The sequence below is a fragment of the Sparus aurata genome, chromosome 13 (assembly GCF_900880675.1).
Source record: "Sparus aurata chromosome 13, fSpaAur1.1, whole genome shotgun sequence".
NCBI lineage: Eukaryota > Metazoa > Chordata > Actinopteri > Spariformes > Sparidae > Sparus > Sparus aurata.
The window spans coordinates 32366472-32391283 of NC_044199.1; the positions used below are offsets into that span (position 1 = coordinate 32366472).

General features: G+C 39.1%; 1 protein-coding gene and 1 long non-coding RNA gene across 2 annotated transcripts; one reads left to right on the forward strand and one right to left on the reverse strand.

The window, feature by feature from the left end:
* The first annotated feature begins 17068 nt into the window (after positions 1–17068).
* Positions 17069–18406, forward strand: LOC115594548 (P2X purinoceptor 7-like). Its single transcript, XM_030438685.1, has 2 exons — positions 17069–17315; positions 17946–18406. Exons 1-2 carry the CDS (start codon positions 17298–17300, stop codon positions 18255–18257), a joined length of 330 nt encoding a protein of 109 aa, XP_030294545.1. The 5' UTR covers positions 17069–17297; the 3' UTR covers positions 18258–18406.
* Positions 18407–18475: 69 nt separating this feature from the next.
* On the reverse strand, positions 18476–20113 carry LOC115594507 (uncharacterized). The gene is made up of 3 exons (XR_003986502.1): positions 19934–20113; positions 18701–18830; positions 18476–18535 (listed from the first exon to the last, which is right to left on the reverse strand). It is a non-coding gene; the product is annotated as an uncharacterized LOC115594507 (long non-coding RNA).
* Between the last annotated feature and the right edge of the window lie 4699 nt (positions 20114–24812).

Genomic DNA, 24812 nt, shown 5'->3' on the forward strand with positions numbered 1-24812 from the left:
CTTTTATGAAGCTGAAAAGGCCAGATGGATTGCAGAGAAGAGGAAGTGAACCTTCTGTCCCAAAACCCATCATCCAACCATCACTGATGAAGGCAGCCACACTGTACACTTGTTTTATATTGTATATATGTTAATAGATACACAAGTTACTGTATATTCTGTATATTGTATTTGCTGTTCATTTGTTTTTTAAATGATCTTTTTGTAAATATTTTGTCTGTTCATTTATTCATAATTCAGTTGTGTTTTTCAATTAAATATCTTGACAACATTACTGTGTCCGTCTTTACGTGATTAGATTAGTAACAGTGATAGAAAAAAAGATCACATATTTATATATTCATACATTTAGCTGTACGCTTATACATCACTACAATAAAACATTGTTGCGCCTTACTATAGGCCCATCATAAACAAAACTGTGACGTAATATTTTAAAAATAGCATCTTACTGGCGTAACTAAGAGAGCCAGCTGGTTTATTTATTATTAGTTTTGATATGAAGCACATTTTGTTATTTTTTGCATGAAATGTGCTACAGATGAACAAGCTTCTCTGGTCGGTGAGGGCCGTGTGCATAGGATGACTGGCATTGTCCATAATGGCCAGCAGTTGGTTCAATGTTCTTTCCTCTGCCACTGACACCAAGAGTCCAGCTTCATGCTGACCACAGAGCACTGTGGTAGAACATCCATAAGAGTTTCGTGCAGATGTTAAGAAACCAAGACAAAGGTTTATTATTATCACTATTATTATTAGATTCATTTCACCCTTTGCCAATATCAGCATGTAACAGTAGTATTATGATTTAACATTTGATAATAAATATTATGGTCTTATTATGTTAATAACTTATCAGAGTCTGCAATAGTGATAGAAAATAAGTGATAAAGCTTGCACATTCATGAGCTAAGATGTAAACATCTCTAAAATAAACAGTTGTTATCCTTCAGAACAAGTATTACTAGTTTTTGGAAATTAGTCTTCCTTCCATAACTAATTAAATGGTGACAGCTGTTTCTTTCTTAATTGTTTATTTTAACAATGGTATCAATAATAATTACCATGATAATTTTAGTATCTTAGATATAATAACACCAATAATCATTATAATAGTAATACTCATTACTATTATCATGTCTATTGTTGTTGTTAAGTTTAATTCAACCTTGAACATTCTTTCAAGTAGCATGATTATCTGACATTTAATATCAGGTGACATCATAACCATCCTAAAGATTTATTGTTTCACCATGATTTATCCAAATATCTGTGATCAAAAATCTATATAAATGTTAGAATGGATCGGATGTGATGGTTTTTAGTTGTGTTCACACGCTGTAGCAAAACGAATCCGAGCCAAAAATAAGGACGAGGCGGGACGCGAACCCGGGTCCGTGAAGGTGCTCCTTCTTCGTTGAATCGGTCCTCTACGCCTATCCGCGGCCGGCCAGTTTGGTGTGGGTGAACGTGACTGGTCTCAACTCGATAGAAAACCTTCGGAATAAATTAGAACGGAGACTGAGAGCCAGGCCGTCCCGTCCAACATCAGTGTGTGATAGGGCTGCACAAAAAATCGTTTAAAAATCGCGATCTCGATTCACACATACACGTGATCTTATTTCGACACATAGCAATTCTGGAGCATTTTATATCTCGAGCTGAATCACAAACAAATGCTCCTATTTTTCGAAGCGCCCCCAAACGCAGCACTGCCGCTGCCTCCTCCCTCAACCTGTGGTAAAGCATCTTTACAACACGGGATTCAGCAGAGGAAGCCCGCCTGCAGTTGAGTGTTTGGAAGGAGTGAGTGAGAGGCCGTTTTTAGACGGGGCAGCAAGCCGCCAATCTGTCCGTCTTTTGGGCAGCTAGGTCCACGGTTTTAGACAGAGGGCGGCAAATTGAGAGTCTGTTTAGGTCCGCCGATTTGCCGCCTCAGAGGGTACACTTATTTCCACCTCGCCTGCTAGTTGAGCAACTGGACAGCCGCTGAGATCCGGGAGATGCTAGCTTCTCCTGGATCTCTAGCGGTTTCGTTGTGTTAGCTTGTTGTTGTAGCGCAAGCTAGAAACGGTCGCTACTTTCAAAGTAAAAGCCCCCCGCTAAGAACCCAGTTCTAAACTACAATGGGGTGCAATGTAAAGCTCTTATTTTGAAGACAAATTTGTTGTCAACTGTTCCCAGCCCAAGTTCGGGCTTCATGTCACGTCACATGTTTACTCGATGAATATTACGCCCCCATTTTAGAAAACCGATCAAAGCAGCTATCACATATCACCTAGCCAAAGATACGGCCCCAATAAACACTGTACAACATGAGGGATTAAAGGATTCCCTCTCATCTTGGAGACAATTTTTTTTTTTTTTTCTTTTGTAAAAATTATTTCTCATCCAATGATAGAACTTGAACAAAAAATAAAAAAACATTGCTTTATGCCTCTGCCATACTACAATGTTTTTTTACTCATCAGTGCAATAAACATTTTGAGAAAAAATCGTGATCTCAATTCTAAGCAAAAAAATCGTGATTCACATTTTTTCCAGAATCGTGCAGCCCTAGTGTGTGACCTCACAAACGTGCTTCTGGAAGAATGGTCAAAAACCCAAAAGTCCCATAAACACACTCCTAAACCTTGTGGATATCCTTCCCAGAAGTAGCTGCAAAGGGTGGACCGACGTCATATTAAACCCTATGATTTAAGAATGGCATGTCACTTAAATTCATATGCGAGTCAAGGCAGGTGAGTGAATACTGTTGGCAATATAGTGTATTTATAATTTACTTTTAACAGACAACAATCTCTAATTTCCCACTGATGAGTCCCGGTTGTTGATTTCATTGTAATGTGACCAGACAGGATCTGGCTTAAATCGAGCTAGATTCGCATGATTCTTATCTCGCCTCTCTTCCTCCCTGGAGTGGTCTTGGCTGGTCAGGTCCGATTGTTGCAAGATGGTGTAGGCACTGATCATCTCACATTCTGCTGCTCAAAACCTGTGCTTTCTTCTCCAGTGCTGATGAATGTGTTTCTGCTGTCGGTAATAGTTGTTTCAGCAATAAAGCTGAGAAAAAAACAGAGCTAAGTTTTTGAAAATTGGCATTGTAAGTTGTTTTGTATGTATCCTGAAGACTGAACTAAAAACATAACCTCCAGGGCAATGATGATAAAAAGTAATTGATTGATCCTTTGGGAATAACAGATACCAAATTTTATATCAGGCTGCCAGTTGTCGACATTTGTTGTTGTTTAACTGTCGGTCCAAAGTTTTGGACAATCTTATTGTCCACTGGTAGTGGGGGAGACAGTCTTGGATTTTCAGATATTTTTTCATAAAACTGTTTCTGATTAGCATAACTTGCTGGAACCTGGGTAAAACGGAATTCACATAGCTCACAATGCATTATTGGTTCCTCATCACCACTAGATTCATTTGGATCAAAGGGCCAACAGAGACATTCTCAATCTGATGCCAAACTGCCAAAAATGCTGCACAAAACCAGTATCTGCTTCACTGTCAAACTTTTGCCAAATGGTACAAAATCACAACTGCAATCATATCATTGACTTTGGCTTTTGAGCCAGCACATATTTACACACATGAGCAGTCCCAGCCCTGAGATTATCAAGAGCACTCAAGCTAAAATGTGGAAATAATCGGTAAACGGCTGAAATATTGATGTTTATTATCTCCTGTCTAGATCTAAACAGCAGTGTACTAGACCCTGGAGGATGAGAGAGGTGTGCGTGTGTGTGTGTATGTGCGCATGTGCACGCGCGCACGTGTGTGTGTGTGTGTGTGTTTGTTGGGGGAAGGGGCAGGTTGCTGAGCACATAACACTATGCCATCTGTCACTGCAGAGGGAACCTGTGCCAGATCTGCACTGCTGTACTATATACTGATCTACAAATGTGTCCATGTGGGGCTGTGCAGATGTGACCACTGCCGACAGATGTTTACCCTTTCTATAGGCACATCGGTGGAGAGCAGATAAAAGGCCCAAACTGCAGATTAACCCTGCATTAACTTTCCTGGAATTCATCAGACCCAACTTTGCTATATGGGAGAAAATCCGGAGAGACATTATGACATCAGAGTCCCTGCCTGTCATAAACTATGGATTCCTTTCCTCCTGGGATCATTAGCTTTTCTTAAGATTATTTATGAATAAGATTAGTGCATGTTACAGACATTTTAATCTCTGATTTGCTGAGAGATTTCCACTTACTGTGGGTATATATATCATTGTGTCTGTAGAGATCGAGATTGCATCATTAATAAAGTTACATGTTTCACTGGCAGACGTTTTTACTGTTGCACCTCATAACTGTTAATAGTATGACATTGTATGACAGACTTGTAATCAAATATAAAATGTCTCCATGAAGTGCTTAGTGCTTATAATTTATTTAGTATTATGTTTATTTGGATTTTATTATGTTTACTGCATTTACTGGGATTTTAAAATAATTAATTTCCAGGACCTTATCATTTTAGGATATTTGGTTTTCATTATGCCCTCTTGTCAGTTTGCATCTGAGTGGCAGGGTGGGGGTTATGATATACAGTTACAGTGGTGACATGAGGTTATGACTGTGCAGTGGCAGGGAGGTCAGTTGCTATTTCTATGCGTTGTTTCAGCAGTTTTAGACATTGGGACAATTTAAAAAGGTTAAGTTCCTGTGCCAGGGTCTCGTCAGCTTTACAGTGGAGCAATAGATCCTGACAGGAAACATCACAAACTATCATGGTTCATCACAGCCCAGGTCAGGAAGGCTCTACAGTGGGTGATTAAAACCACCAGAACACTATCTACAGAGCACCAGTGACATCAGTGAAGTGAGATGTTTGCACAGAGCCCAAAGATAATAAAAGACAACACCCACCCAGACACAGTCTGTTCACCCTGCTGCCATCTGACAACAGACACAAAAGTACCTGCTGCCATGCCACCAGACTACAGAGCAGCTTCATTCCCAAGACTGTGAGACTCCTGAACTCGGGCTACAACTTTCATTTTATATAACCCGTTCACTTGCAGGCCGACGATTAAATAAAGCTTGAGTATTACTGGACAATTCGTTGTTACAATAAAGTGATCCATGTGTTGAATGACACACTAAAACAGTCTATCATCTACTGATCTTTTAAATGGATGAAGACCGGGGACATATTTATAACAGCGTGTCCAGCTGCTGACTTTTCAGGTTAGGGTTAGGGTTATTCTTTGAGACTGAAATGGCAAAAGAAGCTGATTCAACAAGCAGCTCATATATAGTTGATATAAATGTGAAAAGTAATTTCAAAGGCATCTGGTCACATCTCAATTAAACAAATCTCAAGGTAATTACAAGTTCTAGAACTCATGCATACCTTGCTGCAGATACAGGGAGGCCCCGTCAGTGCAGCCATATCACTTACTCTCAATCCCAAGCCTGACACACTGCCTTAAAGCTTATCATTTTGAAAATGTGGGTAATAGATCTTTGAGGGATTTTAGTCAAAAACTTGTCGCAGGAGAGACACTCAAAGATGTAGCTACAGTTGATTCTACTCAAGCCCTGATAGGTATTTCATGTTTTATAGGCCTGAACAAACAATCAATCTAAACACCACTACACATACTTTTGAATTTCCCTGGATAGAGACATCTCTGTAGTATTTGGATACACAAATCAAAGTTTTAGTACTGAAGAAAGGTGTCAGTCTTCACATAGTACCTAATGAGTCACAAACCAGCACCACGCCTTAAATCAGAGGGAAGCTGTAGCAGGTGGGAATGACATCTTTGACGCACAACTAGCCATCTCCCCCATCTAATACTATGAAAAGATTTCGAGCAGCGCAGAACAGTCTGTGAGAAGTAGCACACAGCAGCGTTTGCCTGTCTGATTCATCCCCGCAGTGATTTATAGATGCTTTAATCCTCTCACATCTGGAGTCCCGGCAACAATCTGCAATAGAACGACACTGTGCAGTCTGTCCTCTTCTCTCTCCTGCTTAATGCAAAGTACAGGTGTGAGCATCTGTAGTAACAGACAGAACACAAGGTCTCAGGGAACATTACATCATTCTTGTGACAACATACATTTGACAACTGCTGAGCTATTCAGTTCGCGTCAGCTGGCTTTGCTAATGTAGGAAAAGAAAGAACAATAAAGGGAATATTGCTGCCTGGAATAGTGGGAGTCCCATTAGCAGCGCCTAGAGGCTGCATTGCTAAATACAGCCTGTAAATCTTGTTTGGAGCACAAGAGCAAAGGTCAGATAGGTATTTAAGGATGATACTGGTTTATTACAGTCTGGAACCAAGCTAACTAGCTAATGGCAGCTACAGTTACTCAGTCACTCGGTATGATGATATGCTGCCCTGTTTGTTTTTTAGTATGAATTTGACAGGCGGAACTATTTATATTAAGGCACAGAAAATTAATTGTGTTATTTTTGAATAACAAGAAGTATCCGCTGTCCTTATTCTGGTTTTCTTTTTCTTTTTTCTCTTTTTGCATTGGTTGTCCCCCAATCCACTAATTGTGTTCCTCCTTGTGCTGTAACTAAAAGGATTCTAGGGATTGAGGCTTGCTGATGCATAGCCCCAAAATTTACAAATGTCAATTGTTGAATTACCCCTGTTCTTTTTTTTAATTTGTTATATTCCATTAGAAAAATGTTCAGACTGAGAAGTGGTTATAAGTGAACTCCCTTTGTTTATTTTAGGTTACTGTAAGGTGCCCTTGAGCGATGCATCCCCAAATCTATGTGAGAGACAATAGCATTCAGGGCTTGGGGAGCGTTCGGGTGTGAAGTATGAGTCCGAACATTTATCCTCAGAAAACCTTACGTGAATAAAAAAGATGACATCTTTTGACAGTTATGGCATAATAACAGTGTATTATTAATAGTGAACTATGCATGTTCTAGAGTTCTAAAAAGCCAAGTGCTCTACTTCGTAAACATGGCAGAGAGGCATTTAGGGTACTTCTCTCAAGGTTTCGGCTCAGCTGAGCCACACAGAAACCATCTGGAGTTAAAGGCTGACAGCAGAAATTATGTCATACAATGTAGTTCCTTAGTAGAGACTATCTGATAGCTAATGCACAAAGCCTGGCAACTGTCTGGAGTATTTCTTGAAACTCATATTCCAGTAATTCTTTAATTTGTGATCAGACATGTGTGCTCTGTAGTGTGCCCATGGAACTCACCTGGTTGAGTGTGCACCCCATATATGAAGGCTGTGTCCTGAATTCAGCCTGTGGCCATTGCTGCATGTCTTCCTTTTCTTAAAGGTACAATATGTAAGAAATCTAAAGCAACTGAACGTAAAATGGCGGAGGCAACGTAATCTAAAAGACCTCATTATGAATCACAAAAAACGCCAAGATAAAATTCGAGGCAAAGCGAGGGTCTATATAGGAGATGCATTTGAACGGTGGAGACAGTTGAAAGCTGAGAGAAATTTGAAAACAGATGCAGAATTGGCTACTCTTCTCCTAGACAGGTAAGTTAAGCTTGGCTAACTAAGTTAGCATCATAGCTTGACGGGGATGGACATTTCGAATACTTCGAACTGTCGAGTAATAACGTCATTCATTTCGATCATAGAAACAAATGTTAGCAGCACAGCTAACGCTAGCAGCATTAGCACTGTCTTGGTACGGGCATCCGGTCTCCAGCTTGCCGCTGTCCACTCAATGTCCAGCCGCTGTCGGCGCGTTTGCCAGCAGCGGCTGGACAATACGAAATCTTACATTTGATACTTAGCCAAATTCGAGTCCTATTTAGGTCTTTGCATGTATATCGCCATAAACTATATAACATTATAAAAGGGGAGGCAAAAATGAAGGACAGTTCTGTCAAATATCATGCATAACGTTATTCGATCTGATATGTCCAGCCCTAGTCAACAGCTAACGTTACCATAAATAATAATACATCTTGATATTTACTGAGAGAACAGAATTGTGTGTCCGCTCTGGCAACCTCGAGTCTGGAGGGGAGGGGGTGGAGGGGGAGGCAGATATGACTCGCCGCAGTATTTTGAATTTGAGTGTAGTAACCGTTTTTGGCCACATTCTTATATATGGCGCATTTAACTTTGGCATTAGATTCAATATGGCCGACATAAAACAAACTCACATTTAATTTAAGTTAAAAAATGTCAAACTGATTAAATTACAAAAATAATAATGTTTTAATGTTTTTCTATAATGTTTTAATAGAAATACAGATAATTGGCACCTGTGTATCAATTATCGTATCCCAAGAGGAAGCGATAAGATATATTGACATATCAACATGTTGTCCCACTTGTAAGACCTTGTAAGAATTTTTAAGATAAAATTAATAGAATAATGGATTAAGAATATTCAAGGAATATAAGGAAGACTACTTGAATTGAAAATTACCTAAAGCTACTAATTACTAAAGAAAAAAAGTTCAGTCCAGGCTATGAAAATAAAAATAAGAAACTAAACTCAAAAAATGTTTTAAAATGTGTCATATTTTTGACTAATCGTATCACCAATTCCATTTATTACTTCCTTAGTGCTTGTTTATCTCAAAATGCATTAAAACGCATAGTTTGATGCCTGAAAACCAACCTAGCAGGGCTAAGGCTCATAATTGCAGAATTTCTAAAATCCTGGTATGTGCCCTGTGTAGGCTTTGCATGTTTGGAAGCTCTGGCCATAAAACAAAGCCACCACAGTATATCTTGATCTGTTGACAGATGATTATTTTCTCTTTTCAACGCAGTTCAACACCATTGTGCCACATTATTTGCCACACAGTGTCAACTTACCTGACACTGTAAAGATACTGTAACTGTGCTATTGTACTATCATGACCATGTATTCTGAAGCAGTAAACCCTGTTGCCATTACTACCATTGTAAGAAGAAAGATGCCCTCATGTCCTCAGACCTTATGTCATTATCTTATGATAGAAGGCTGAGTTATAGCAAAAATGCTCACAGTCATAGTCATGGTGGCATTATTATGGTGAGCTTACAGTTGAACTATTTTGAATATTATCAGTGAAATCTCTCAGCTTCCATACTGTTCTGTGACATTTTTCAGCATCACAAATGGATGAATGGATGCAGCATCTTTCTGCATGTAACATCTACTTAGATTAATAGTATTTAGTTATGATGTAGTTAAATAATCCTATACAGTGTTTTTTGTCTGTCATGTTCTACCCTCTTAAAATGTGCAATTTGGTGCAGATTTTTATAGTAATGTAAAAAGTGTTTTTTAACTTAAGTGATCAGCTTTGAATCGTAGGCTTACAATGACCTATGCTGCCCGTTGACACAAGTTACCTATTATCTGTCAATTATTTTTTTGTCCCTTAACAAGTTTACCATTAATGTTTTCATTACTGCTCATTTTGCAGGTTTTTCTGCTATGTGACCATGAAAAAAAGTATTTTGTTCTAATTCTATCCATAACTCTTAAGCTTAAAGGGGATTGACATTTGTATCATTGCTCTGCATATTAACACTTGAAACAAACTATAACATAAATATGCACACATAGTATAACTTAAAAGGAGTAAACAAACAAGCAAAAAAACAAGAGAAAAAAGAACATTAAGTTGATTTTTTGACCAAAAAAGGAGAAATACGTAATTCACTGCTAATCTGAAAGTTGGAGAAAGAGCTAGACAGCAGCCAGGAGGGAGATTCTTACAAAGCTATCACAAAACTTTACAGGATAATAAAAAGTCTTTTCAATTACCGAAACTCTGTAGGTCAGCGTTTTTTTCTGCTCCTGCTATATCTCAACCTCTGAAAGCCAATAACCTGTATCTCCTGATCTGTTTGACTGATGTCAGCACACATAAACATTATCCAGCATTATGCATACTGAGGAAAGAGCTCTGCAGTTTAACCATAAGAAATTGGGTTTGATCTTGGAAATATATTTGAAATGAACCTCCTGAAACAGTTGAATCAGTATTAAGAGTAATGCTCTAAATGCCCTACAGACATTTTCATTATGCCCATAAACACATCTGAACAGCATGCCCTTGTATCAACAAAGTTATTTTGAGCAAATCATCAATATCTTCAACACCAACTTCAACAGCAAAAGAAAAGACAAGTTTATTGCACTATTATCTCTATTGTTATGTATGAAGACAACATCACCATCATTATTGACTGTATTATAAACAATAAGAGTTCATATCAGGAGGAAATCAAAAGTCTTGCAGATTGGTGCACAGAAACAAACGTCAGCAAAACTAAGGAGCTGATTGTTGGTTTTAGAATGAGGCAGCGAAGACACACACTCCTGTCTACATCAGTGGAGCTGAGGTGTAGCAGGTGAACAGTTTTATGTTCCTTGGAATTGCCATCACTGACAACCCATTTTGGTCATCACCACCCTGGTTAAAAAAGCACAGAAAATCTCTACTTTTTACAGAAACTTAGCAAGGATATATTCTGGAGCGTCGACTTTAACAGAGCAATAGAAATCATCCTGACAGGATACATCACAAACTGACATGATTCAACATGACCCAAGACAGGAACACTCTACAGTGAGTGATTAAAACTACCAGGACATCACTGGTGCCATCCACAGAGAATCAGTGAAATCGGTGAAGTGAGATGTCTGCACAGAGCCTGAAAGATACTAAAGGACAAAACCCATCCAGCCACAGTCTGTTCACCCTGCTGCCATCTGAAAACAGATGCAGAAATATCTGCTGCCATACCACCAGACTACAGAACAGCTTTATTCCTCAGACTGTGAGACTCCTGAACTTATCATAACTAATTTTTCCATGTCTCTGAAGACCCTGCATGTGCAGACATTTAACGCCTAAATGTGTGAACATGTCTGTTTAAAGAAACAGTTCACATAAAATGAAAGTTCAGTCATTATCTCCTCCCCCAATGCTGATGCACTGAAATAACTGATAACTGGCCCCTAGTATATCTAGCATTTTTAAATATAGCTTTTTTCATTGATTTTAATGTGTTATGGAATCTTTCATATATTTTTTTTATTAATAGTTACATGTATTCCTACTTTTTAAATCAATTTCGGGAAGTAAGCAATATATAACCCTGTGTGGTTTATATTTATACTAAACAATTGTTCTGTTAAGACTCTCACAAACATTTTATTAGTTACCTAAAACTATTGTTGTGTTTTTGTTAGATTAAATTTAGGTTAGCCATACCAATGCAACCACATTGGCTGGCAAACCTACAGTTAAACTAGCTTAGCTTCAAGCCTAATAGGCTATTTTGTAGACTAGTTTTAAGTATGTTTTCTAATCGTGTTAGTTAATGTTAGGGCTAGCTGCAATGTAAAGTGAATGGCCACCCTAAGGTTGAGTGTAGGCTGCCTTTTCAAACCATGATTCAAACGGTGTGGCAGACACAGCAGCAACAACCCGTTTTCTGAAATCCTCTCAAGTAGGCCTGGGCAAAGAAACTATAACGGTATCTTTTATAATTTATCATCTCCAAAAATGTTTTTTTAAATGTCCGCTAAAAGTCCGTTAAAAGTAATATTTACAGCCACTGGAAGAGGAGGGGGCGCTGTAGAACACTTTATCTGTTAGTGGCCACCCACCATTTATTAAACAGAAGAAGATGAACAGTCCGGTAATGTGAGATAATGTGATGGACTAGTATGAGCGTAATAAACTGTCACAGGTGAAAATAGTGACAGACAGGCAGAAGGGTAAGCTGAGGCGTTCAATTCGTCTCAATACTGACGCGTATAAAAACGAGACGATATTTTTTTGCTCTCATGCCAAGTCCCCGCTTTGTAGCCTATATGCTCAGATATTTATGCTTTTTATGATGCCATAGACAATTCAGTGCCAATGATGACCATCTCTAAGCAGTACAAGTCAGTGTTTATATTTAATGTATTGTACAAATAACAGTACATTTTGAGATACCTAAGGTGTTTTGGAATTAATTCTTCCCACTTAATTTGCACAATTTCCATAATTCTTATTCACTCCAAAACTTTTCACAGAATAAAAATCTTTCTGCATGTAACATCTACTTAGATTAATAGTATTTAGTTCTGATGTAGTTAATTAATCATATACAGTGTTTTTTAATGCTTATCAGAGACATATCACCCCTACCAGAAAATAGACCAGCAGGGAATAAATGAATAAATAAATAAATAAGTTAATTACACAATTAAATGTTAAAATGTGTTTTTAACCTAAGTGAGCAGCTTTGAATCGTAGGCTTGCAATGACCTGTGCTGCCTGTTGACACAAGTTACCTATTATCTGTCAATTATTTTTTTGTCCCTTGACAAGTTTACCATTAATGTTTTCATCACTGCTCATTTTGCAGGTTTTTCTGCTATTTTGCTGGTCTCCCTGATGTTGGTGTGATGGGAACCCAACTCTTTCCGACCCCATATTGTTTTTGTAAGTGCATTTAAAAAAATGCTGAAATCTACAAAGACTCATTCATGATTTAGCATCTTCTATGTTTGATTTTGCGTCTTTGTTCTCTATATAGTACGATAATGACTAACGGTAGAAAAACGTACAGTTACAGGCTTTATTTAATCACAATTGATGCACACATTCACTAATGTAAAATCCTTCCCCCCTTTTCTCTCTTTGTCATTTGTCTAGTTTATGTGGCAGTGTAAAGACTGTGGTGCTGAAGTGTTTAGGTGGTCAGAGCTTCTTAAACATTACAGACTCAAACATAGTCATTTTGGGTGTGGTCATCATATTTAAGTGTATATTTCCTGATTGTCCATGCCTTTTTAAGACTTGGAATTCTCTTTCCACACACTTGTCGCGGAAACACCACAATACCTAAAAGCACTCTGACAACATTTTCCTGTCATTTATTTGGCTTAAGTGAAATCGGAACAGAACGTGACTATTTTGTGCACATACAGCATCACCTAAAAAAACAACAAGACAGTCACTTGTATGTTCAAAGGCTGTGAATACAAATCCAATGTATACAGCACCTTCAAGTCGCACAAAAGTCAGAAGCACAGCTTTCATTCCCTGGTAGATTTTAAGGATGGTATAGTACAAGCAACTTGTCTAGCTGGAACTGAGGAGCCTGGTGTTTCAAACAATGATGACTGTGTTGACAGTCAGTCTGATGATGTTGAATTAGATACTTTAAAGGATCAGCCAGAGATAGTAGAAAAAAATAGTTGCTGCAGTGTTATTGAAGCTGGAAAATATTTTTCATGTTCCAAGTACTGCAGTTGATGAATTGTTGGAAGAATTCCAATATTTGTTGAGCGAAGCATCTTTGAATAGTACAAGAAATGTGATGCATGACACACTGAATAGTTACAACCTGCAAGTTGGCCAATCAGTCATTGATGAACTTGCATCTGCCCTGAGCACGTCTAATCCTGTGTATAGGTCTGTCGGTTAAGGATATCCTTTGGCCACATCCTTTAAGTACAAGAAATACTACAAGGACAATTTTAAAGTTGTCGAACCAATAGAATATTTTTTGGATGACAAAGATAAAAGCACGCTGCAGTATGTACCGTTATTAAAAAATTTGCATTAGATTATATCATCTCATATTAGGGGCTAGGGGAGAAGAACTAACGTACAAGTCTTTTCGAGTTCGTTTTTCAAAGATAACCATTTTTTATCAGGAGGTGAGTTGAGAGTGCAACTGAATTTGTATGTGGACGATTTTGAGATCTCTGGCCTTACTCTGCAGGTCTGAAGATGTGAGGAAATATGGCTATGAAAGGGTCCTAGATCCATTGTTAAGTGATCTTGTAATTTTGGAAAATCAAGGAATTCTTATTGCACAGCTTGAAGATTTTGTTAAGGGCACAATACAGTGTGTCATAGCAGACAGTTTGGGAGCACATGGAGTTGCTGGATTCATTGAGAATTGTGCTGGTGAATACATGTGCAGGTTTTGTGTGGCACGCAAGTGTGAAATTCAGGAGAGTGAAGTATGTTGAGGAACATTTACTCTCCGAAGCAAAGAGATGCATGATATGCATGTCGGATCAGCACAGGAAAATGGAAAATATTGTTATGGTGTTAAAGGGAAGTGTGTTTTCTCTGCACATTTTTCTCATTTCAATGTCTGCACTAGCTACCCTCCAGATACTGCACATGACATCTTTGTAGGGATTTTACCAGTCCAGTTGGCACACTGCTTCAACTTGATAATTGCCAAAAAATACTCACACTAGACAAACTCAACAAGTCCATTCAGAAGTTTCCTGACAAGTGGACCGACAAGACTGACTGTCGAGATATTCGCATTGAGGAAAAGTGTTGGAGGAAATGCTCACAAAAGTTGGGGTCTTTTGCAGTTGCTTCCATTTTTGTTTGGAGAGTTGGTCCCACCAGATGAGCCAGCATGGCAGGTCATTTTGGACCTTAAAGAGATCGTAGAAATAGTTGTTGCACCAATGCACACAACACAATCCATTGCTTTCCTCTAAGCCAAGATTTGTGACCACAGACATAGGTTACAAGAAGTGTTTCCAGATAAAAAGCTTTTGCAAAAACATAATTTTGTCGAACATTATCCACAGATGATCACATTTTTTGTTCCACTAATTTGGTTGTGGACAATAAGGTTTGAGGCAAAACACAGTTTTTTTTAAGCAGGTTGTTCGTCACACACATTGCCTAAACAACATATTCTTGTCCCTGGCATTGAAACATCAGTTCACGTTGGCATATCACTTGGAGTCAGCTACAGTGGAAAAGTCCATCTTGACTGTTGCAGCTGTCTCAACTGTTTCTGTTGACATTTTGCATCAGGATGTACAGAAAGTTCTGAAGCAAAAAACCCCTGATATTACTCACATTCAGCTCACAAAGAACGGATCTGTTAATGGTGTGAACTACAAGGAAGGCATGATTGTGGTCCATGGCTCCGTTGGTGGCTTCCCAGAGATTGCAGAAGTTATCCAGATGTTTGTGGTGGAAAATAACCTGAGCTTTCTTATGAAACAGTTGAGCGCTTGGTATAGGGAGCATTGTAGGGCTTTTGAGTTATGTCCCACATCACAAGTATCTGTCATTCAACTTGCTGCCTTGGTAGATCAATAACCCTTGGCAGATTATAGGATTGGAGGACGGCGAATGGTGACACTTAACCCTCTAAGACCCACTGTTGTAATATTACAACGTTACCTTAAGCCACCCTAAAAAACAATCTGTTATATTTTATCTTGTTTTTTATCACATTTACATAGTCATTGGGTCCTATTGTTCAGTCTCACGATGCTATTGGATAGTACATTTGTCAAGTCCCGCCTCATGGCCATGAACTCACACAACCTCTCATGGTTTCCTTCGGACAACGTTGCTTTGTTTCATTGGACTAAATTCATCAGATTCAAGTAAGTAAAATGTCTTTTATATATTTTTTTGTTGTTATTACAATGTCTAGAACATGTACATATGTAGTTTTTGTAGAATAGATTCATCAAATTTCATTTAGAGCTTGTTACATATTTGTTGCAATATTACAACATTGGGTGAATGTGGTAGTCAAAATAGCAGGCTTGTTGCAGTGGGAACAAACAGGTTGTATTCCCTCCACTACACCACTGCCTGAAACAGAGTGTTTTTTTTATACATGGAAAGTATACATACTACCCTTGTGTTCTGGTCAAATTTGACTGATTTAAACGTTTATCTCTAAAAAATGTAGTTAATTTGATCAGACTGACCTAAAATTCCACAACTTTGTCCACAAAGAGGATTTCAACAGACAATTCAGTTCTGAGAAAGGTGAACATTTTCCTGAATGTGGATGTGTGGATGTAAGTGGGGGTATGCATGTTTTCCTTTTAGTATGATAATTAGAGGGCATTACAAGCAGTATTGTCATGTCAAGGCAGTATTGTGTGACTTAATGGCTGGTGATTGGGATGCACATTTCTTTTAGCATGATAAGTAGGGAGCATAGGCTAAGCCATTTACATTTAGGGCATTTAGCAGATGCTTTTGTCCAAAGCGACTTACAATAAGCAGACAGTATTGTCTGCCTGGAAAACATTGGGGAATTCACTACGTGGGAACAGTCAGGCAGGTGCGCCTGCCCAACTGTGACCTTGAAGACGAGAAGAGCTTGAAGAAAAAGGGGAGAGGAAGCGATGACGTCAGAGTGGAGGGGAATCACAACATCTGTGCTGTCAAATGGTCTGACAACAGGGCCATCACACTTGTGTTATCCTTTGCTGGACCTGAACCTGTGCAGAAGATTCAACGCTGGGACAAAGCCAGCCGAACCTCAACTGAAGTTGAGAGGCCTTACATTGTTGGTGCCAGCAACAAGTACATGGGAGTTGTGGATTTGTTGGACTCATTTACAGCCAAATAGAGGTCCCCCATCAAATCCCGTCGCTGGTACATGTACATCTTCTGGCACACCATCATCCTCTCTCAAGATCTCTAGCAAAGAGACAATGAACAGGAGACGGTTTCAGGCATAGCTAGCATCCTCTCTCATCCTGGTGAACATGGCGCTCCAAACTCCAAAGAGAGGACGACCATCTTCAGGCAAAGGGAGCCCAGCTACAGTGACATCAGGAAGATCTCTGACTCCTCAGAAGAGACCATCCAAGAGAAGTTCACACCTCCCATTGGATGTACGCAAGGACCTAGTTGCGCATTTCCCAGTGAAGACAGAGAGAGGAAGCTGCAGACACTGCACTAAAGGATACACTAACATGCAATGCAGCAAGTGTGATGTTCACCTTTGCTTTTCAGAGGACAAGAACTGTTTTTGGGACTTTCACTATGAATGAAAGTCAGCCATGAAAAGAAAAAAAGGAATGAAGAAGTCACTAGAAAAAGCTATTTAATAAAAAAAATTAAAATAATTCTTCATAAAATATGAATGTGTGGTTATTATTAATGTTATATACCTTTATGGGGCTAAGTAAGCAATCAACTCTGCAAATGAATCCTTAGTTGTTCTGAATTGTTGTTCAGAGAACATGAGTACACATACAGAAATTCTGCTCCCACCTAAGCCCAACGTTGCAATATTACAACATTTCTCTAAAAACGTACATGAACATTTTTTTTTTTTTTTAAAGGAACTTAGGGCAGGATCACGAAATAAGACTCAATAGCGACACGACGGCCGTTTGGGTAACTGCAGCCATCAGCCAAGCCGGCGCGGGAGCGCGCATGAACTCTTCACAGCAGTGCAGCTGATGCTGTGACACGGTTATTGTTTGCTCGCTGTTCACGCGACCGTTTACTGCAAGACTTCCTCGCATACCTCCGCGGAACTACCGTGGTAGCCTACATCAGCGAACAGCATGATGTCAAGAGACGAAGTAAGTAAACTAAGTGTTTATCTTAGTGCAGCTTTAGTATGTTTCTTTGATAACATTAGCGCATCAATTCAGCCAAACGACAGTTGTAATGTAAAGTACGCTTACCTTACACTGGCCAAATGGTTACTAAAGTTCAAATTTCACCAGCCACGGTGAATAACAAGCTAGCGATAACCATTGCTTTGTGATTGAAGCGAATGTGACTGCTAACAATGTTATGGTGTTTGACGAGCATTTGGCTTGTGGCTGCAGCTAATTTCTGACTGTGGTATTACCAACATAGCTAATATTTATAACATTGGATAAAGCTTGCTAATAAGCTGACATTAGTGTGCAGTCATTATCATGTAACAGCAATAGTATGATTCAATATCTCAAGCCACTTGTTATGTGCCAGTGCCAGTGAGATCATTTGTGAAATCATTTCCATTATAAGACAATATAAATGGTATGAATAGCACTGCGCCATATCAGAGTAAATACAAGGAAACCACAAATGTCATTATGTCATAACTGGTATTATACTAAGTTGAATCAGAATAAAAATAACATCAAATAAAATCAAAACATCACTTTGAGGATTACTAAAGTTATTCTTATTAGTATTGTTCTCAATGTTTTTTGTTTCAGGATTTGGAATTGACTCTGGAAGGAGTGGCACACATGGAGATGTACTGCCTGGATGAGGGTACGCTGCGTCTGGTTAGGATGACGTGGAACAACATCTTTGCTCTGGAGGACAGCCAAGATGTGGGCAGTGATAACCGAGAGTTTCGGTTTGCTTCCTACCGGCGATTTACGATCTGGCAGGATGGGCATCAGAGAAGAGGGAACTGTAGGCCGATACCAAGCTGCTGTGTTCTTCGTATCTGGTTAAACTTCCCTGACCCCTTTGCAAACTACACAGGTTACAAAGAAGCTCCATTTAGGGTGCCTGACTGATATTTTCTCCTGTTTTGTGTCCCTGTGACCACAATACCTAAAAAAAACCCATTTCTTAGCCAAAGATTACACTTTCATCCAAAAATTAAAACTATTTATGTACATTATGTATTTTTATATTTATTTTCAAAGTTTACAGTATTTTTCAAATTTGCAGTATGTACAAATTTTATTTTGTATTTTTTTTACATGTTTATAATAAAATAAATGTGTGGTAAACAAGACAGTCTTGTCTTCTCTCTTTTCTTGCTCACGTCTCTGGATCATGTAGCTGAGGCCTTTATGGAGAGAAGAGAACAGTAGCATTAGAACACATACCAATGCTCCATAATCAAATCTGGTAATTATTATGTTATATTATAACATTTTACAATGTTTTGTCTATATTCTGAAAAGATTGAAATTCCTAATGACCAAAACTTAGAAAGTGAAAACATACTAACCCCTCAGACACTGGTTCAATTGGTGATAATCGATGAGAAGAGTTTAGCAGCTATTCGCTTGCTGGGTGTTGATGTTCTCATCTCCTTACTTCCCCGAGTAGCAGCTTCAGGAGTCTGCTTCTTCTGATAGCTGGAAAACAGCAATATTTTAAAAAGTTAGAGTCTCACTCAGCAAGCTGGCTGTGACTTTGCTACCTTGGTGTCTTTTCTCTTTGGTCAGAACAACTATGGCCATGCAATGTTTGCCTGTAACAATAATGATATCAAAATACATGCCTCAGTCAGTACTATTGTGTGTTTCACTTTTACAAACAATTTCTCCTGCTTTACTTACAACGTAATGTATAATGTCTGGAGCAATCTTGTGTGTATGGTACAACACAAGAAAAATAAAGGCTAAAAGCTCTATTGATGAGTTGAGACCATTCTTTTAGCCCACCCACCCCAAAGGACTCAACCACACAGACGTGCTTCACAAGCAAGGTCGTAATAATAACAATAATAATAACTTTATCAGACCTGTAGACACGCACAATATAAATTATTATATAGCACCACCTGAGCTCGTTTACATTGTGCACTTCACGGTTAGCTCTAAACTGCCTTTTATTCAGCTACATCACAACAGTATCATCAACTCGTCAACACAATAGCCCCCAAGCCATAGCCTGTAAATACCGCTACTGTACACCCCAAATACTGTATTTACCAGGGACAGGAACGAGACGGGAGCCGGTGCTGTGTGTATGATATATTTCACTGTACAGATTGTAAAGCCCACTGAGGCAATGTGATTGTGATTTTGGGCTATATAAATAAAATTGATTTGATAGCTGTATCCCCTACACTCACGAAGCAGCCGGGAAGCCGGCTCGCTGTGTGTAGCTAGCGGCTAATATGACTACACAGACCCAAACAAACCGTTAGCCTGTTGCTACAGCCAGCTGCTAACGTCACCTCCCAGATACAAGTTGGGCTTTCGGTCCCATATCTAAAAGGGCATATTTCTAACTATTCGGTTTCAGACTGAAGGACCCTGGAAAATGCGCAGTCTGTAACTTCTCACTGTTACAAGCAGTGGACTAAGTTACATGTTAGCGGCTAGCGCTACGTTAGCCGCTAACGCTACGTTAGAAGCGGACGCTACTTTGCACTTTAGCTCACTCCGAGTCCTCGGTGATCTCATAAGATTTTCAAATCAAGCTCTATAAATGACCTGTAATGTATTCTTACCTGGTTACAAGGAAATTAGCCATGTCAGCATCCGTTTTCAGTCCCAGTTCAAGCTGAAGCTGCCTCCATGAGTCGAAGGCATATCCAATGTATATTCGCGTGCCAGCCCGGCTTTAGTCATAACTTCTTTTAGACTCACGACTTGCTACTGATAAAAACCTTCGTTTTCTTCTTCGTATTACTTTTTTAGTGGACTTTGTGTGGTGGTGGGTCGTTTTCCGGCCGTAGCAGAGTCCATAACAACACAAACAGTATTTCCGGTCCACCGCGCTTGTCTTCTTCCGGTCTCCAAGCCGTCGAGGACGCGCATTCAGCGTCAAATAACGTCACGTCCGCAGGGCTGCGCAGGAAATTCGGACCCCGAATCGCAGTACATCATGCAGCACACAGCCTGTTCAAGGCAATGGGGAGATATGTGTGTGGGCTCATTCTTTTTGGTTTTGAACGCTTCATCACCCATTAGCATTAAAATACTTATAATGAATGTTTATTTTTTCACAAATCCTGCCCTAAGTTCCTTTAACTCTTTCATTTCTGCATCAGAGGCCTCCTACAACAATATCTGAAGGGTCAAACATTTTTTTTTTTAGGTTTTTCTATATTTGGGTCTTACAGGGTTAAAAGATTCATACACATAGAAGGTTAGATCATTGTAATTCATGTTGTGTTCAGTTATGAATAATACTAACTTATACTAATACACATAAAAAAGGGCTGCCTAATATTTCTTGCAGAAGGACTCATTTGGTTTTTAGCACTCAAAAAAATTATCCTTCTGAGATTTTTCTGTTAAAGTGAAACTCTCGCCAGAAAGCAACCAAGGCTTTATATGAGTCAAACTTTCGTGTAAAAGCATAATTGCAACGAAAGAGGCACTTTTAAGATTTACCGTAGTTTAGTTTTTCGGCAAGCTAATTTTCAATGGAATGCAGGGGCACTTCTACGCTAGTATCACCAGGGTCTCTACACATGAACACGAGCATTGAGAACATTATTTGTGTACACAGAGTTTACTAAAAAGAAGGTTTTTGGACAACTAACGTTAGCAGTAGCATCTCCAGCGCACTGCCGTCCCCGCACTCAGGGATCGACACTTTTTGACCAACCATGACGGCAGCGCACTGGAGATGCAGCTACTAACGTGAGTTAGTGGGGTTTTCAGGACACAAAAATGTCATTTTTATTTGTTAATTTTGTATTTATCTTATTTTTTTATCCAGCTACTTCAGTAGCAGAGAATGCTATTATGCTGTGAAGCTCCATAAATGTTTTGTGGACTATGAAACTGTCTTTCCAATCAATATCAGGGTGAGTAGATAAAGACTGAACTTTCATTTTTGGATGAACTGTTGCTTTAAGTAAAATATCGGTCAAATGCAGAGATGTGTGTGTGTGTGTCCACTGTAAATGAAGAGGTCACAAAAGTAGGATGAATAATTTGTGATAATCAACCTGTGAAACATTCAACTTGAAGCTGTCTCACCTGATGTGCTCTGTCCATCTCCTTGTTTGGGCTTTGAAAGCTAAAATGATTGCCTCCATTATTCTGAAAACAGTACATCTACTATCAGACCTCTGCAGCCTTTCTTGCGGCTTGTTTCACCTGGGTTCACTGTCAGTTAAACTTTTAACAGCCCACTTCTGAAATATCCCTCACTCTTCCAACTGTGAAGATAAAGCAATCACAGCTGGGCTGACAAGAGGAAGCTTTATATAGCCAAAGAAATGTGAGGTGATCAAATGTAACCTTTTCAAACAACAGGAATACTGTTGTCTCTATTTTTTGCTGAATCACTCTAACTCAAGTTGCCTCTTGCTGAGAGGGCAGATTTGTTTTCTTCACAGCTGCTGGATATAATAAAGACTACAGAGCAGCAAATGGCTGCCACCAGCTATTCAAAGGGCAATGCCTGGAATTTCCGGCCTGTTTCTGGACAGTGTCTATTACTCTATTACTAAAACATTTAATGAAATAAGCTTAGATTTTATTGACTTATCATCAGAGTAAACTTTATTAGTCAAGTGTTTGTATATATACAAAGAATTCGACACCTGACTCACCTGAACATTACAGACTCAAACATAGTCATTTTGGGCGTGGTCATCATATTAAGTGTATATTCCCTAATTGTCCATGCCTTTTTAAGACTTGGAAGTCACTTTTGGTACACTTGTCGCGGAATCACCACAATACCTCAAAGCACTCTGACAACTTAACCACATTTGTCCTGTCATTTATGTGGCTTTAGTGAAATCGGAACAGAACATGACCATTTTGTGCACATACGGCATCACCTAAAAAACGAGACAGTCACTTGTGTGTTCAAAGGCAGTTAAACTATGAGAGCTAAACAGGTAAAGTAAAACAAATTGGTTGAGTCAATGGAAAGATTATGATTTGGCATGAAAGGGGAATGTAGTCAGAAAATGCCTGATGTGAAAACAAACTGACGCAAGCAGAATTAAATAGTCGTATTTTATGTGAAACAAGATGTCACCGTGCTGATCCTTGCTACAGGCTACTGTTCTTACCCACATGATGGAGCACTAATGTGGGAAAACATCCATTAAGTCCATGTGGAAGACCTGACTGAATCCCTTTGAAAGTAAGAAGTACCCGATCTTCTCCCAGGGAACAACTGTAGTAATGCTAGCCATACTTAGATAGTTTTACAATGCCTTGAAAATATGGATATTTGATACCATTAATGCAACATTGGCATGGTGGAATAATATGCTGTTTTTGCCAGCAAAACAGATCAGCCTGGTTGCTGAGAGAGGGAATAGAAGAAGCTGCTGCTTGTCACTGAAATTAAAGTGGCTGGTCGAATTAAAAGTCAGTCCAACCAAAGTTGTTGCTCACTCCGTGGCTAACCCTTTTCACTAAAATCAGCATTTTGCAAGCAAGACATGGGGAATTGGCTTGGTTCTTGAGGAACCTGTAGTCAGTCACTGTAATCCTCATACGAAGTGACACACATATGCACTCCATTTTCTCTCTCTCTCTGGACCACACACACACACACACACACACAATAATTCGGTCAAGTTTCCCTAAGAGGGCTGTACCACCTAAAGAGAAATATCAAGGTTCTTGAGGTCTTTAAAACCTGTAACCTCACATATGCATCCTCCAAATGGCATCATATCTGATTTAAATTTTTATTTACCCTGAAAAGAAATTACGCAAAAGTTATAAAATTCAAACTTTTTGTGTAATCATTGCATGTAGATGGGATGAGAGCAGTGTAACTAACCTCCTACCACCTCAGGCCATTTACTTATAAATCACCCCTCATATTTGCATTCGAACTGAGAATTAATTTAGCAGATTTTTGAATGCCGTCTGGGACTTTTATTCATGGGCTTCTTAAAGACGTTTATTGAAATACGTTCTAAACTGTACAACCATTTTAGAATGCTGCAGATGGAAGCTTGTGCGCTGCCAATTGACTCCAGTACGGTTTTGCTCCTTGCTCCATTGTCTGGCATCCCCACTGGCTCTGTTTTGAGGGTAGCATGGTGCAGCACTGCAGCCAGCTAGAGTTGTGAGACTGGGGAGTTCCCACGATAATTACAGAATCACTTGTGACCACAGTTATACGTATGTGTGATAAACACAACAGCAAGTTTTCCCAACTGAAGGATTAGAAGAAGTGCTTCGATTTGTCTTTTTTTTTTATATTAGAGTCAACATGGAGTGTTTTATTATGAAAATTAACCAGATGTTACGTTGTCGTTTCAGTGTGTGACTCCCTGTCTACTCTGTGCTGAATTCAGCTGAATTGCTGCGCTGTGCCAAAATGGAAGCCTTGTGTATCTGCTATGGAAGGGTCCGGACTGCCGGAGCTGCAACAGAGTAGATACGCAATGAGCCAGTGGAAGTAGACGCATAGACTAGAGTGAAACTCCGCCGTGGCAGAGCAGAGATGGACCGAACAGGGATCTGATGGAATTTAGGGGTGACTAATTATATCATGGGGCAGGTGCCTGATCATAGAACAGTGTTGTAGAAAGTGTGTATGTTTACCAATTTTCATATATTGACAAAGGAATTAAACAACGTAAATTTTAGAATTAAACAACTTAAATTTTAGAGATGGTAATCTGATGTCCTGTTCCCATATAGGCAGTATGGAACTATCCAGCTACCCAAATAACTGTCCTGTTGAAAAATGATATTTCCACTCTACTTGCAGTATTGACCCAAACTCACTTATGGGTTTTTCTCTACTGTACAGAAAATGCTTTTCTTACCCAACAATTTCCCTTCACACTTTCACACTATTCACATCCCTGTGTAGCCTATGGCTTCACTTGAATGATGCTTATCTTTGAGTCGGTCTCTCCAGGCCGTGTATTCATTCTGACACAGATTACGTTAAGGACCTCAGACCCAGTCCACAAAATTCACCTATTTCTACCGTAAGTCATGGAGTGGTCTATTTGCACTCATTATGCAGAACATGTCACCCTGGAAATACAGGCTGTTAGCCGACAGATTTCAAAGTGTAATAGTTAAATTATGAATTGCTGTCATCATCACACTTCTGAAAAAGAAATCAGTTGCATTCTCTGTCCACCATTAACAACACAACACATATGTTGGCTGTTTATGTCAGTAACATATCATTTACATTTAGTTTTAGAAACATCCAAGCAGTTCAAAACAGCCAAGTGTCCAAGCTCTGGTATCTCTGAGTAGCTGCAATTACTTCCTCCTAACAAAAAAGAGTATACAGGTCTTTATTTTCCCGTTTATTTCCATGTATGTATATCTCCCGCTTTCTACAGCATGATGTAGACAGTTTTTAATGACTGAAAGCAACACAGAAATAAGAAAAAGACTGGGTGCCCATTACCTCAATCCAACAGAGAA